Source organism: Anomaloglossus baeobatrachus, chromosome 4 (genome assembly GCF_048569485.1).
Source record: "Anomaloglossus baeobatrachus isolate aAnoBae1 chromosome 4, aAnoBae1.hap1, whole genome shotgun sequence".
NCBI lineage: Eukaryota > Metazoa > Chordata > Amphibia > Anura > Aromobatidae > Anomaloglossus > Anomaloglossus baeobatrachus.
The window spans coordinates 213,025,753-213,040,014 of NC_134356.1; the positions used below are offsets into that span (position 1 = coordinate 213,025,753).

Consider the following 14,262-nt stretch of genomic DNA (forward strand, 5'->3'; position numbering starts at 1 on the left):
AAGCTCTTATGATGAGTGGGTTCTCTCTCCTGTAAAGTATAATCTCTTATGGTCAGCAGGCTCCTCTCTCTCTTATAGACTGTAAGGGTCCTCTCTCTCTTGCCTGTAGATTGTAAGTTTGTATGACCATTGAGCAATTACAAGCTTTCCAGTGATGAAATTGGTGCAAATATATTTACAGCTAATTGAATTGGTGGGGAAAATTCAGCAAAGTCAGTGAATTTGAATTTCAAAAGATCCTCTCATGTTAAGTTTTAAGTCCTTATTTTAAATGGAGCTGTAGTCACACATGAAAGTCTATGGCACTGATAGAGACATGCCAGTACAGTGTCCAACTCTTTCTGTCAATCCTATAGACAATGAATCAAGAAGTAGAGTCCATGCATAACCATTGGTCTATACATAGTTCTTCTAGAATGGAGTCCTCTGTTGTATTGATCTGTGGATATCTTAGTGTGGCTCCGATTGATTATACAATTATCATATCCCTTAAAGCTGAGATAAAAAATTATTCTAATTGCCATGGCCTTATAAATTCTAAAGATGAGATCCATGATGATGTTCCCCATCCTTACACGACTTGTAATTCAGTGTAATGCTGGAGATACTCCTTGGTGCTCCCCCTCCCTTCTGGGACACTACATCACACATTAAGGTGTATAGCCTGCTCCATGTTGTCAGTAACAACCATGCCCTATGTTCTTGGACTGCAGGGAACCAGATATTATCTGGAGGCTGGATGTTACTAGACACCATGGAGCAGGTTTATCATATCCCTTAAAGCTGAGATAAAAAATTATTCTAATTGCCATGGACTTATAAATTCTAAAGATGAGATCCATGATGATGTTCCCCATCCTTACACGACTTGTAATTCAGTGTAATGCTGGAGATACTCCTTGGTGCTCCCCCTCCCTTCTGGGACACTACATCACACATTAAGGTGTATAGCCTGCTCCATGTTGTCAGTAACAACCATGCCCTATGTTCTTGGACTGCAGGGAACCAGATATTATCTGGAGGCTGGATGTTACTAGACAGCATGGAGCAGGTTTCCTGATGTGTTACGTCCCCTCCCAGAAGGGAGGGGGAGCACCGGGGAGCAGCACCAGTGTTACACTGAATTATAGGTAGTTTGAGGATGGGGAACAGCACCTTTAGTGTTTATCAGGGCACGGCCATTAGAATATTTTTTAATCTCCCAGGAATACTTCCTTAGGGAAAGATACTTGACTTTTCCATGGGATAACCCTTTAATGTTTACACTCTCTATGATAATTAATACATTATGGTTTACAGTCTGTATAATCATGATGTGACATTGTAGATTCGCATAGGAAATGCATGCATAAAACTTTTTTAAAATCTGAACTATTTGAAAAGTTACAATAAAACAAATAGTAACAATAAAATTAATAGTTTCTTCGAGTTTTTTTTTTAGACATTTAAGATAGCGCAGTGTGGGGAATTTCTATTCACTGCTGTGATTTTTTACAAATTTTAAATTAACGAAAGAGCCTAGGTTTATCAAGCCAGTGCAGGCGAACGATTCAACGTCCACAGACTGCTTGCCTTAGAGTCTTTTGTAATAGGAAAAAGGCAAGAGGTAGCTGCTGTGCCCTATATCCCCTATGCCTATCTTTCTTCTGCCTGCCTTTTGTTCTAGGCTCATTACAAGAGAGCATAAGAATGGACTTATTTAGAGTTTAATTAATTAACAAAAGAGAAAAACAAAAACCTGTTACTTCCCCTGCTCACCCCTTCCCTTCATTTTCTTCTCTCCTCGGTATAGTATTGTGAGATATGATAAAGAAAAAAAAAAGCAGAGCCTAGTGGCATGGCTCCCAGTTACTGTCAATTGTCAAGCTCCGAGCCATGATCCTCGGTCCTCGTCTCCCTATTGTAAGGAGGTGGGAGCGGGATGTGTTTATATGGGGGGGGGGGGGATAATGCGGAAAGAAGAGAATGAACTGTGGAAGCTTAAGACTTATCTACAGCTCAGAAAAATCTTTAGTAATGCAGCCAGTCAATTTCCAGTGAGGGGTAAAGGGTACCGACTGATAACCCAGCAAACCGGTGCCGAAATTGGAGCCTATTACACCTGCTAAATGCAAGCTAATTGACTGCTGTGGCTAGTGACACAGAATAATGGGCATGTATATGTGTAGTGGTTAATTATTAAAGGGAATGGAGCCACCATTGACACTAATGTGAATTAAAAGCTCGGTGGTCTTAAAGATTGTAAAATTGCCGTTCGACTGAATAATTTACATTATACAAGTGAATGGTTTTTAGTTTCCGCAAGTGATACAGTGAAGTTTAATGTACATGTGTGGGTGTTTAGTATAATATTTCTTTCTTTACTATGGATCTGAATGACTTAGAAGATTTGGATACTGTACTTTTATCATTTACGTCCTTCAATTTAAAGGATAAAATGTCCCCATGGAATGAAAGCTAGGAAAATATGTAAAAAAGTAACAAATAGTGTCTGTCATTCTATGGAGTATAGGAGATATATAGAGTATGGATCGACTGTATGAACTAACCCTAATCCACTGCACTGGGCTGAGCACAACGTCCTCACAGAGCTATGGGCACTTTGTGTGCCGCAATATGTCGCCTCCATATGGCACCGTATTGTGGAGATAGACGCAATACGTCTAGGGGACAATACCTTTGTAATATGGCATTAAATAAAGCACAATAATTGTAGTGTATTAAATGAAATAAAAATTGAGAAATATTCTTTAGCCCCAATTGATCAAAGGGTTTATGCCAGAAATCTGGGGTAAATACTGAAAAGTTCTCAACATGAGAATGAACAAAAATATTGCAACTTTTAGGTTGATTTCTGCCAAAAATGGTGAAGCTAGGGTAGGATAATGGCAGGACAGGGCGTGGAGATAGTCCATAGGCTAATTAGTGATAATTTGTGTGTTGCATGATGCCACAAATCTTAACCCAGTCCCTGACTGGACAGTAATATTTGTGGCAAGAAACATGGAGCCACTTTTTAAAAGCGCCCAATTCGTTAAGAGGCATACACATATTAAAGGGAATATGTCAGCAGGTTTTCTCTACATCATCTGAGAGCAGCATGATATAGACAAAGAGATCCTGAATCCAACGGTGTATCACTTAGATTACTGAGTGCAGCCATTCTGACACAATCAGAATTTTTCAAATTTGGCAATGCAGCACAGCTGAGAAAGCTGCTCCCGCCCACATCAGGCTCTCTATGTACAATGTCTATAGACAGTGAGATGCTAGTCACAGTAAGGGGGATGCTCAACACAAGCTGACCTAGTCTATGATAATCTCCTGAAGCTAAAACAAACATTGCAGGTAAACAACAGCTTACAGAGACACATTGCTGAAATGTCTGTTAACACCTACACCATGCTGTCTTCCGATTACATAGCTAATATCTGCTGATAGATTCCCTTTAATAAATCAGATGCCTTGGATTCAACCATTGTTCCTAGGTCTGATCTAGAATGGGGTGCATAATGCCGCTCTTGATGAATCGGGGAATTTTTATTTTTATATTTCTTAATGAATGATATAACTGCCTCTTTGTCTCCTGTTTTCTACTTAGAACAATGGCTGTATATCCCTATATAAAGAATGTCCACTAACGTTGACTGAACCAGATGATGATATTCATATAGGCTGACAGTTTAATGGGAATGGGAGTCCCAGACAGATGATTGTCGAGGGAAGTTAATCATCTAGGACAGTGTTTCTCAACTCCAGTCCTCAAGACCCACCAACAGATCATGTTTTCAGGTTAGACAGGGAATAATTGCATCACCTGTGCAACATTAAGGAAATCCTTAAAACCTGACTAAGGGGTGCTTCACACACAGCGAGCTCGCTGCCGAGATCGCTGCTGAGTCACGCTTTTTGTGACGCAGCAGTGACCTCATTAGCGATCTCGCTGTGTGTGACACTGAGCAGCGATCTGGCCCCTGCTGCGAGATCGCTGCTCGTTACACACAGCCCTGGTTCGTTTTCTTCAAAGGCGCTCTCCCACTGTGACACACAGATCGCTGTGTGTGACAGCGAGAGAGCGACAAATGAAGCAAGCAGGGAGCAGGAGCCGGCGTCTGACAGCTGAGGTAAGCTGTAACCAAGATAAACATCGGGTAACCAAGGTGGTTACCCGATATTTACCTTAGTTACCAGCCTCCGCAGCTCTCACGCTGCCTGTGCTGCCGGCTCCGGCTCTCTGCACATGTAGCTGCTGTACACATCGGGTTAATTAACCCGATGTGTACAGCAGCTAGGAGAGCAAGGAGCCAGCGCTAAGCAGTGTGCGCGGCTCCTTGCTCTCTGCACATGTAGTTGCATTACACATCGGGTTAATTAACCCGATGTGTACTGTACCTAGGAGAGCAAGGAGCCAGCGCTCAGTGTGCGCGGCTCCCTGCTCCCTGCACACACAGCTAAGCGGTGTGCGCTGGTAACTAATGTAAACATCGGGTAACCATACCCGATGTTTACCTTAGTTACCAGTCTCCGCAGCTTCCAGACGCCGGCTCCGTGCAAGCGCAGCGTCGCTTGCACGTCGCTGCTGGCTGGGGGCTGTTCACTGGTCGCTGGTGAGAGCTGCCTGTTTGACAGCTCACCAGCGACCATGTAGCGATGCAGCAGCGATCCTGACCAGGTCAGATCGCTGGTCGGATCGCTGCTGCATCGCTAAGTGTGAAGGTACCCTAAGGAAACCTGAATGCATGATCAGTTGGTGGGTCTTGAGGACTGGAGTTGAGAAACACTGATCTAGGATGTCTGATTTAAGATTGCCAATTCTTTTGTTCTCCCTGAGATAAGCCACTGCCAAAGATGTCTGGCAGAGGCTCATTCATAGAGAGCACAGGAGCACTTAGCAGCGTGAGCGGTCTTGTGTATGAGAGAGACGGCCGGGATAGCTACCGGCTGAACAATCCATTGAACTGTTTGGCTGACAGACATCTAATATGTGTGGGAGGCTTTAGCCTTTGTGAACAGAGATCTTGTGGTACAGAATAGAAATAACTATAATTTCTTATAATGGACATTATTTAAATGGAAGTGTATGAGTATTTTTACCCGTACTGCGGTCTGCACTGTGCTGAATCACATGGTCACTCTGGTGGACCCACTCTCCATTGCATTTGAAGTAGACTTGCGTGGCTGGGGTGGCTTTGCAGCTCAGGGTCACCGGCTTGTTCTTCACAATGAAAACATCCACAGGTTCTAGGAGAAAGTGTGGCAGCAATTCCCCTCCTTGTCCTCCCAGACTTGCTGAACCAGGCATTGGCATGGGAAAAGGATTCACTGGCCCCGAGCTCTGCTGGCATCCTGAAATCAGAGAACATGAGGAGGCTATTGAGTGTATTGCTCGCCTGCTGCCTGCACATTGTACGAATTAGCACTGCTCCACATCTTTTCTTATCTTTCTCAATCACCTACAAGCCGCGAGCTATTTTACACTGCTATATTCATCTTGCTATTGATTTTCATGTTTTAAGCAATGACAAATGTTGCATTAAAAGATGCATTAAAAGCAACAGACATTAAATTAAGCTATATCCATATTACTTACTCACACGCCACTGGTTTTAAAGTTTAAAAATGGTTCATTTGATTAACTGTTCCCATCCTAAAAGCTGACCAATATACAATTTATTCAATGTAAACAGCACCCATTGGTAATTTATATATATATATATATATATATATACACACACACACACACACATACACAGTGTGTATATATAAAGAAGAAGGAATTTCCAGCATCCAGGTTCCAGATTATTTTAAAAAAAACGAATTTCTTTATTCCAAATGATTTAAAAGGTCATTCCATGTGTATAAAACAAGTGGCAATTATCAAACAGGTACGCATTTCGGAGGATCGCCTCCTTAGTCTGAGACTAAGGAGGTGATCCTCCGAAACGCGTACCTGTTTGATAATTGCCACTTGTTTTATACATATGGAATGACCTTTTAAATCATTTGGAATAAAGAAATTCGTTTTTTAAAATAATCTGGAACCTAGATGCTAGAAATTCCTTCTTCATATTCACACTTCAGTGGGTCCTGCTGATGTCCGTGCACCGGTCAGATTCTTATGGAACTCCAAGTGGGTGAGCTGGTGTTTTTTTCTACTGCTACAGTGTGTATATATAGTGTATCATAAATATATAAATGTACAGTGCCTACAAGTAGTATTCAACCCCCTGCAGATTTAGCAGGTTTACACATTCGGAATTAACTTGGCATTGTGACATTTGGACTGTAGATCAGCCTGGAAGTGTGAAATGCACTGCAGCAAAAAAGAATGTTATTTCTTTTTTTATTTTTTTTTTAAATTGTGAAAAGTTTATTCAGAGGGTCATTTATTATTCAACCCCTCAAACCACAAGAATTCTGTTTGGTTCCCCTAAAGTATTAAGAAGTATTTCAGGCACAAAGAACAATGAGCTTCACATGTTTGGATTAATTATCTCTTTTTCCAGCCTTTTCTGACTAATTAAGACCCTCCCCAAACTTGTGAACAGCACTCATACTTGGTCAACATGGGAAAGACAAAGGAGCATTCCAAGGCCATCAGAGACAAGATCGTGGAGGGTCATAAGGCTGGCAAGGGGTACAAAACCCTTTCCAAGGAGTTGGGCCTACCTGTCTCCACTGTTGGGAGCATCATCCGGAAGTGGAAGGCTTATGGAACTACTGTTAGCCTTCCACGGCCTGGACAGCCTTTGAAAGTTTCCACCCGTGCCGAGCCCAGGCATGTCCGAAGAGTCAAGGCTAACCCAAGGACAACAAGGAAGGAGCTCCGGGAAGATCTCATGGCAGTGGGGACATTGGTTTCAGTCAATACCATAAGTAACGTACTCCACCGCAATGGTCTCCGTTCCAGACGAGCCCGTAAGGTACCTTTACTTTCAAAGCGTCATGTCAAGGCTCGTCTACAGTTTGCTCATGATCACTTGGAGGACTCTGAAACAGACTGGTTCAAGGTTCTCTGGTCTGATGAGACCAAGATCGAGATCTTTGGTGCCAACCACACACGTGACGTTTGGAGACTGGATGGCACTGCATACGACCCCAAGAATACCATCCCTACAGTCAAGCATGGTGGTGGCAGCATCATGCTGTGGGGCTGTTTCTCAGCCAAGGGGCCTGGCCATCTGGTCCGCATCCATGGGAAGATGGATAGCACGGCCTACCTGGAGATTTTGGCCAAGAACCTCCGCTCCTCCATCAAGGATCTTAAGATGGGTCGTCATTTCATCTTCCTACAAGACAATGACCCAAAGCACACAGCCAAGAAAACCAAGGCCTGGTTCAAGAGGGAAAAAATCAAGGTGTTTCAGTGGCCTAGTCAGTCTCCTGACCTTAACCCAATTGAAAACTTGTGGAAGGAGCTCAAGATTAGAAGCTAGATAACTTGGAGAAGATCTGCATGGAGGAGTGGGCCAAGATAACTCCAGAGACCTGTGCCGGCCTGATCTTATAAAAGACGATTATTAGCTGTAATTGCAAACAAGGGTTATTCCACAAAATATTAAACCTAGGGGTTGAATAATAATTGACCCACACTTTTATGTTGAAAATTTATTAAAATTTAACGGAGCAACATAAGTTGTTGGTTTGTAAGATTTATGCATCTGTTAATAAATCCTGCTCTTGTTTGAAGTTTGCAGGCTCTAACTTATTTGCATCTTATCAAACCTGCTAAATCTGCAGGGGGTTGAATACTACTTGTAGGCACTGTATATATATATGTATATATATATATATATATATAGATATATAGATATATACATACAGTATGTGTATATATATATATATATATATGTATATATATATATATATATATATATATATATATATATACACTAGATGGTGGCCTGATTCTAACGCATCGGGTATTCTAGAATTTATTGTGTAGTTAATGAATGATTTTTGTTATATATATAGATGTTGTTGTGTGTAGTTACCAAGTGTTTGTGTAGGGCACTGTAAATGTTCTGGGTGTTGTCTGGGTGTGGGGGTGTGAGAGAGCGGTGTTGTTTGTGTGTTACATTGTGTGTTGCGTTGTTTGTGGAGCGCTGTGTGTCTGCAGCGTTGTGTGTGTGTGGTGTTGTGTGAGTTGCGCGGTTTGTGTGGGTGTGTGTGTGTGTGTGTTTTGGGGGAGGTATGTTTTGTGCAGTGTGTGTGTGTTGGAGGAGTAGTCCTGGGGAGAGAGGAGTATAATTGGAGGAGTAGTCCTGGGGGGAGAGGAGTACAATAGGAGGAGTAGTCCTGGGGAGAGAGGAGTATAATAGGAGGAGTAGTCCTGGGGGAAGAGGAGTATAATAGGAGGAGTAGTCCCGGGGGGAGAGGAGGATAATAGCAAGAGTAGTCCTGGAGGGAGAGGAGGATAATAGGAAGAGTAGTCCCGGGGGGAGAGGTGGATAATAGCAAGAGTAGTCCTGGAGGGAGAGGAGGATAATAGGAAGAGTAGTCCTGGGGAGAGAGGAGGATAATAGGAGGAGTAGTCCTGGGGGAGAGGAGTATAATAGGAGGAGTAGGCCTTGGGGGAGAGGACGATAAAAGGAAGAGTAGTCCTGGGGGAAGAGGAGGATAATAGGAGGAGTAGTCCTGGGGGGAGAGGAGGATAATAGAAGGAGTAGTCCCAGGGAGAGAGGAGGATAATAGGAAGATTAGTCCTGGGGAGAGAGGAGGATAATAGGAGGAGTAGTCCTGGGGGTAGAGGAGGATAATAGGAGGAGTAGTCCTGGGTTGATAGGAGGATAATAGGAGGAGAAGTCCTGGGAGGAGAGGAGTATAATAGGTGGTGTAGTCCTGGGGAGAGAGGAGTATAATCGGAGGAGTAGTCCTGGGGTGAGGAGTCTAATAGGTGGAGTAGTACTTGGGGGAGAGGAGAATAAAAGGAAGAGTAGTCCTGGGGGGAGAGGAGGATAATAGGAGGAGTAGTCCTGGGGGGAGAGGAGAATAATAGGAGTAGTAGTCCTGGGGAAAGAGGAGGATAATAGGAGGAGTAGTCCTGGGGAGAGAGGAGGATAATAGGAGGAGTAGTCCTGGGGGGAGAGGAGGATAATAAAAGGAGTAGTCCTGGGGAGAGAGGAGGATAATAGGAGGAGTAGTCCTGGGGAGAGGAGTCTAATAGGAGGCGTAGTCCTAGGGGGAGGAGTCTAATAGGAGAAGTCCTGGGGAGAGGAGTCTAATAGGAGGAGTAATCCTTGGGGGGAGGAGTCTAATAGGTGGAGTAGTCCTGGGGGGGAAGAGTCTAATAGGTGAAGTAGTCCTGGGGGGAGAGGAGGATAATAGGAGGAGTAGTCCTGGGGAAAGAGGATTATAATAGGAGGCGTAGTCCTGGGGAGAAAGGAGGATAATAGGAGGAGTAGTCCTGGGGGGGTTAGTATAATAGGTGGAGTAGTCCTGGGGGGGGAGTCTAGTAGGTGGAGTAGTCCTTAGGGGAGAGGAGGATAATAGGAGGAGTAGTCCTGGGGAGAGAGGAGGATAATAGGAGGAGTAGTCCTGGGGAGAGAGGAGGATAATAGGAGGAGTAGTCCTGGGGAGAGAGGAGGATAATAGGAGGAGTAGTCCTGGGTTGAGAGGAGGATAATAGGAGGAGTAGTCCTGGGGAGAGAGGAAGATAATAAGAGGAGTAGTCCTGGTGGGAGAGGAGGATAATAGGAGGAGTAGCCCTGGGGAGAGAGGAGGATAATAGGAGTAGTCCTGGCGAGAAAGGAGTCTAATAGGAGGAGGAGTCCTGGGGGGAGAGGAGTCTAATAGGAGGAGGAGTCCTGGGGGAGAGGAGGATAATAGGAGGAGTAGTCCTGGGGGGAGAGGAGTCTAATATGAGTAGTCCTAGGGGAGGAGTCTAATAGGTGATGTAGTCCTGGGGGGAGGAGTCTAATAGATGGAGTAGTCCTGGGGGGAGTGGAGGATAATAGGAGGAGTAGTCCTGGGGAAAGAGGATTATAATAGGAGGCGTAGTCCTGGGGAGAGAGGAGGATAATAGGAGGAGTGGTCCTGGGGGGGGGTTAGTATAATAGGTGGAGTAGTCCTGGGGGGAGGAGTCTAGTAGGTGGATTAGTCCTTAGGGGAGAGGAGGATAATAGGAGGAGTAGTCCTGGGGGGAGAGGAGGATAATAGGAGGAGTAGTCCTGGGGAGAGAGGAGGATAATAGGAGGAGTAGTCCTGGGGAGAGAGGAGGATAATAGGAGGAGTAGTCCTGGGTTGAGAGGAGGATAATAAGAGGAGTAGTCCTGGTGGGAGAGGAGGATAATAGGAGGAGTAGCCCTGGGGAGAGAGGAGGATAATAGGAGTAGTCCTGGCGAGAAAGGAGTCTAATAGGAGGAGGAGTCCTGGGGGGAGAGGAGTCTAATAGGAGGAGGAGTCCTGGGGGAGAGGAGGATAATAGGAGGAGTAGTCCTGGGGGGAGAGGAGTCTATTATGAGTAGTCCTAGGGGAGGAGTCTAATAGGTGATGTAGTCCTGGGGGGAGGAGTCTAATAGGTGGAGTAGTCCTGGGGGGAGAGGAGGATAATAGGAGGAGTAGTCCTGGGGAAAGAGGATTATAATAGGAGGCGTAGTCCTGGGGAGAGAGGAGGATAATAGGAGGAGTAGTCCTGGGGGTTTAGTATAATAGGTGGAGTAGTCCTGGGGGGAGGAGTCTAGTAGGTGGAGTAGTCCTTAGGGGAGAGGAGGATAATAGGAGGAGTAGCCCTGGGGGGAGAGGAGGATAATAGGAGGAGTAGCCCTGGGGGGAGAGGAGGATAATAGGAGGAGTAGTCCTGGGGAGAGAGGAGGATAATAGGAGGAGTAGTCCTGGGGAGAGAGGAGGATAATAGGAGTAGTAGTCCTGGGTTGAGAGGAGGATAATAGAAGTAGTCCTGGGGACAGAGGAAGATAATAAGAGGAGTAGTCCTGGTGGGAGAGGAGGATAATAGGAGGAGTAGCCCTGGGGAGAGAGGAGGATAATAGGAGTAGTCCTGGCGAGAAAGGAGTCTAATAGGAGGAGGAGTCCTGGGGGGAGAGGAGTCTAATAGGAGGAGGAGTCCTGGGGAGAGGAGGATAGTAGGAGGAGTAGTCCTGGGGGGAGATGAGTCTAATATGAGTAGTCCTAGGGGAGGAGTCTAATAGGTGATGTAGTCCTGGGGGGAGGAGTCTAATAGGTGGAGTAGTCCTGGGGGGAGGTGTCTAATAGATGGAGTAGTACTGGGGGGAGGTGTATAGGTACCCAATGTGTACGGGGGCGTGGCCGTGCATGCAAAGTGTGCGGGGGCGTGGCCGAGCGTGCAAAGTGTGTGGGGGCGTGGCCGAGCGGGCACAGTGTGTGGGGGGCGTGGCCGAGCAGGCATAGTGTGCGGGGGCGTGCCTGAGTGAGCACAGTGTGCGGGGGCGTGGCCGAGCGGGCACAGTGTTTGAGGGCGTGGCTGGGCGTGTGCAGGGGGCATGGCCGGGTGTGTGTGGAGGAGTGTGGCCAGGCGGGCACAGTGTATGGGGGGCGTGGCCAGGCAGGCACAGTGTGTGGGGGGCGTGCAGTGTGTGGGGGCATGGCTGGGCCGAGTGGCCAATGCGTGTGGGGGGTGTGGCTGAGCCAAGCCGAGCAGCCAATGCGTGCAGGGGGCGTGGTCGGGCCGAGCGGCCAATGTGTGCGGGGGGCGTGGCCGGGCTGAGCCAAGCGGCCAATGCGACGGTTGTCACTGTAATGACGTCATTTTGGAGCAAGACAGACAGACAGAATAAGGCAATTATATATATATATATATATATATTCACATTGTATATATGCATTATATCACAAAAATGTGTACGCCCCTCACAGTTTTGTAAAAATGTTATTATATTTTTCCATGGGGCAACGCTGAAGATATGCACTTTGATACAATGTAAAGTAGCCAGTGTACAGCTTGTATAACTTGGTGTGCCTCTAAATAACTGAATTCACAGCCATTAATGTCTAAACTGCAGGCCACAAAAATGAGTACGCCCTAAAATGGCTGAATTCTGCCCAAAGTGTCCATATTTTGTGTGGCCATCATTACTTTCAAACACTTCCCTAACTCTCTTGGGCATGGAAGTCACTAGAGCTTCACAGGAGAAACTGGAATCCTCTTCCACTTCTCCATTATTACATCACAGAGCTGGTGGATGTTAGAGACCTTGCGCTCCTCCCCTTTTCATTTGAGGATGCCCCAGATGCTCAATAGGGTTTAGGTCTGGAGACGTGTCGGCCATTTCAGCACATATACCTTCAGTTTCTTTCACAAGGCAGGGGTTCTTTTGGAGGTTTGTTTGAGGTACCATTACCATGCAGCCCAGTTTCCGAAGAAAGGTGATCATGCTCTGCTCCAGCATGTCACCATACATTTTGGCATTCATGGTTATCTCAATGAACTGTAACTCCCCACAGCTAGCAGTACTAATGCCGCCCAAAACCATGATATTACCACCACCATGCTTGACTGTAGGCAAGAGACACTTGTCTTTGTACTTCTCACCTGATTGCCGCCACATATGCTTGAGAACATCTAAACCAAATCAGTTTTTTTTGGTCTCATCAAATTACAGGACATGGTTCCAATAATCAATGTACTTAGTCTGCTTTTCTGCGTAAAACTGTTTGTGGGCTTTCTTGATCATGATCTTTAGAAGAGGCTTCCTTCTTAGGCGGGCTTTGCACGCTGCGACATCGGTAACAATGTGTTACCGACGCTGCAGCGATAGTCCCCACCCCGTCGCAGGTGCGATATCTTGTGATTGCTGCCGTAGCGAACATTATCGCTACGCCAGCTTCACATGCACTCACCTGCCCTGCGACGTCGCTCTGGCCGGCAACCTCCTTACTAAGGGGGCGGGTTGTGCGGCATCATAGCGACGTCACACGGCAGGCAGCCAATAGAAGCGGAGGGGCGGAGATGAGCGGGACGTAAACATCCCGCCCACCTCCGTCCTTCCGCATAGCTGGACGAGACGCAGGTAGGAGATGTTCCTCGCTCCAGCAGCTTCACACACAGCGATGTGTGCTGTCTGCTGGAACAAGGAACAACTTCGTACCGTCGCAGCAGCGACATTATAGAAATGTCGGACCCTACACCGATCATACGATAACGACGCTTTTGCGCTCGTTAATCGTATGTAAAAGGCTTTATACACTACGATGTCGAGAGCAACGCCGGATGTGCGTCACTTTCGATTTGACCCCACCGACATCGCACCTGCGATATCGTAGTGTGTAAAGCCCGCCTTAGACGACAACCATGTTGACCAATTTGATGATGTATGTGGCATATGGTTAGAGCACTGACATGCTAACCCCCACAGCTGTAACCTTTTCAGCAATGCTTGTTGCTCTAATACGTCAATTTTGAAAAGACAAACTCTGGAACAAACAAACATGTACTCTCAACTTCTTTGGTCAACCATGGCAAGGCCTGTTCTGAGTGGAACCTGTCTTGTTAAACTTGCTGTATGGTCTTGGCCACTGTGCTCATGCGCAGTTTCAGGATGTTGGCAATCATGTTATAGCCTAGGCCATCTTTATGTAGAGCAAAAATTCTATTTTTCAGATCCTCAGAGATTTCTTTGACATGAGGTGCCATGTTGAACTTCCAGTGACCAGTATGAGAGAGTGTGTGAGCTATAACACCAAATTTACCACACCTGCTCCCCATTCACACCTGAGACCTGGCAACATTATTGAGTCACATGACATTTGGGAGGAAAAAATGGCTAATTGCGCACAATTTGGCCATTTTCACTTACGGGTGTACTCACATTTGTTGCCAGACATTAATGGCTTCGTGTTGAGTTATTTAGAGGGCACACCAAATTTACACTGTTATACAATCTATACCATGACTGCTTTACATTGTATAAAAGTGTCATATCATTAGTGTTGTCATATGAAAAGATATAAAATAGTTACAAAAATGTGAGGGCTGTATTCACTTTTGTGATATATATATATATATATATATATATATATATATATATCTCAGAATAGGGAATGAACATTAAGCAGACAGTCTAGTTATTATTTCACGCCTGATTGACAGTGGGAAACAATTGGAATGCAATATCCAGTCTGGATCACCTTATACCATTAATAGTGTCATGGAATGCAATAGTAGTAAAACAGTCCGAGCATGTCCTCATCTCTGCTCCAATACTGTATATAAAACCCGTTCTGCTGCAGCTATCCGCATCCCATGTCAAGGTCATGATATCATCACTGAGATTGCGGATATGGAGA

The 14,262-nt window shown here is 45.5% G+C and overlaps 1 protein-coding gene across 4 annotated transcripts in view; it reads right to left on the bottom strand.

Annotated features, from left to right (window-relative positions):
* UNC5A (unc-5 netrin receptor A) overlaps window positions 1-14,262 on the bottom strand; it is a 648,839-nt gene that overhangs the window by 299,737 nt on the left and 334,840 nt on the right. For all 4 annotated transcript variants that reach the window (XM_075344652.1, XM_075344653.1, XM_075344651.1 and 1 more), the window contains exon 2: window positions 5,095-5,346. In XM_075344652.1, the coding sequence (XP_075200767.1) occupies window positions 5,095-5,346 (252 nt within the window). The remainder of the gene's footprint in view (window positions 1-5,094; window positions 5,347-14,262) is intronic.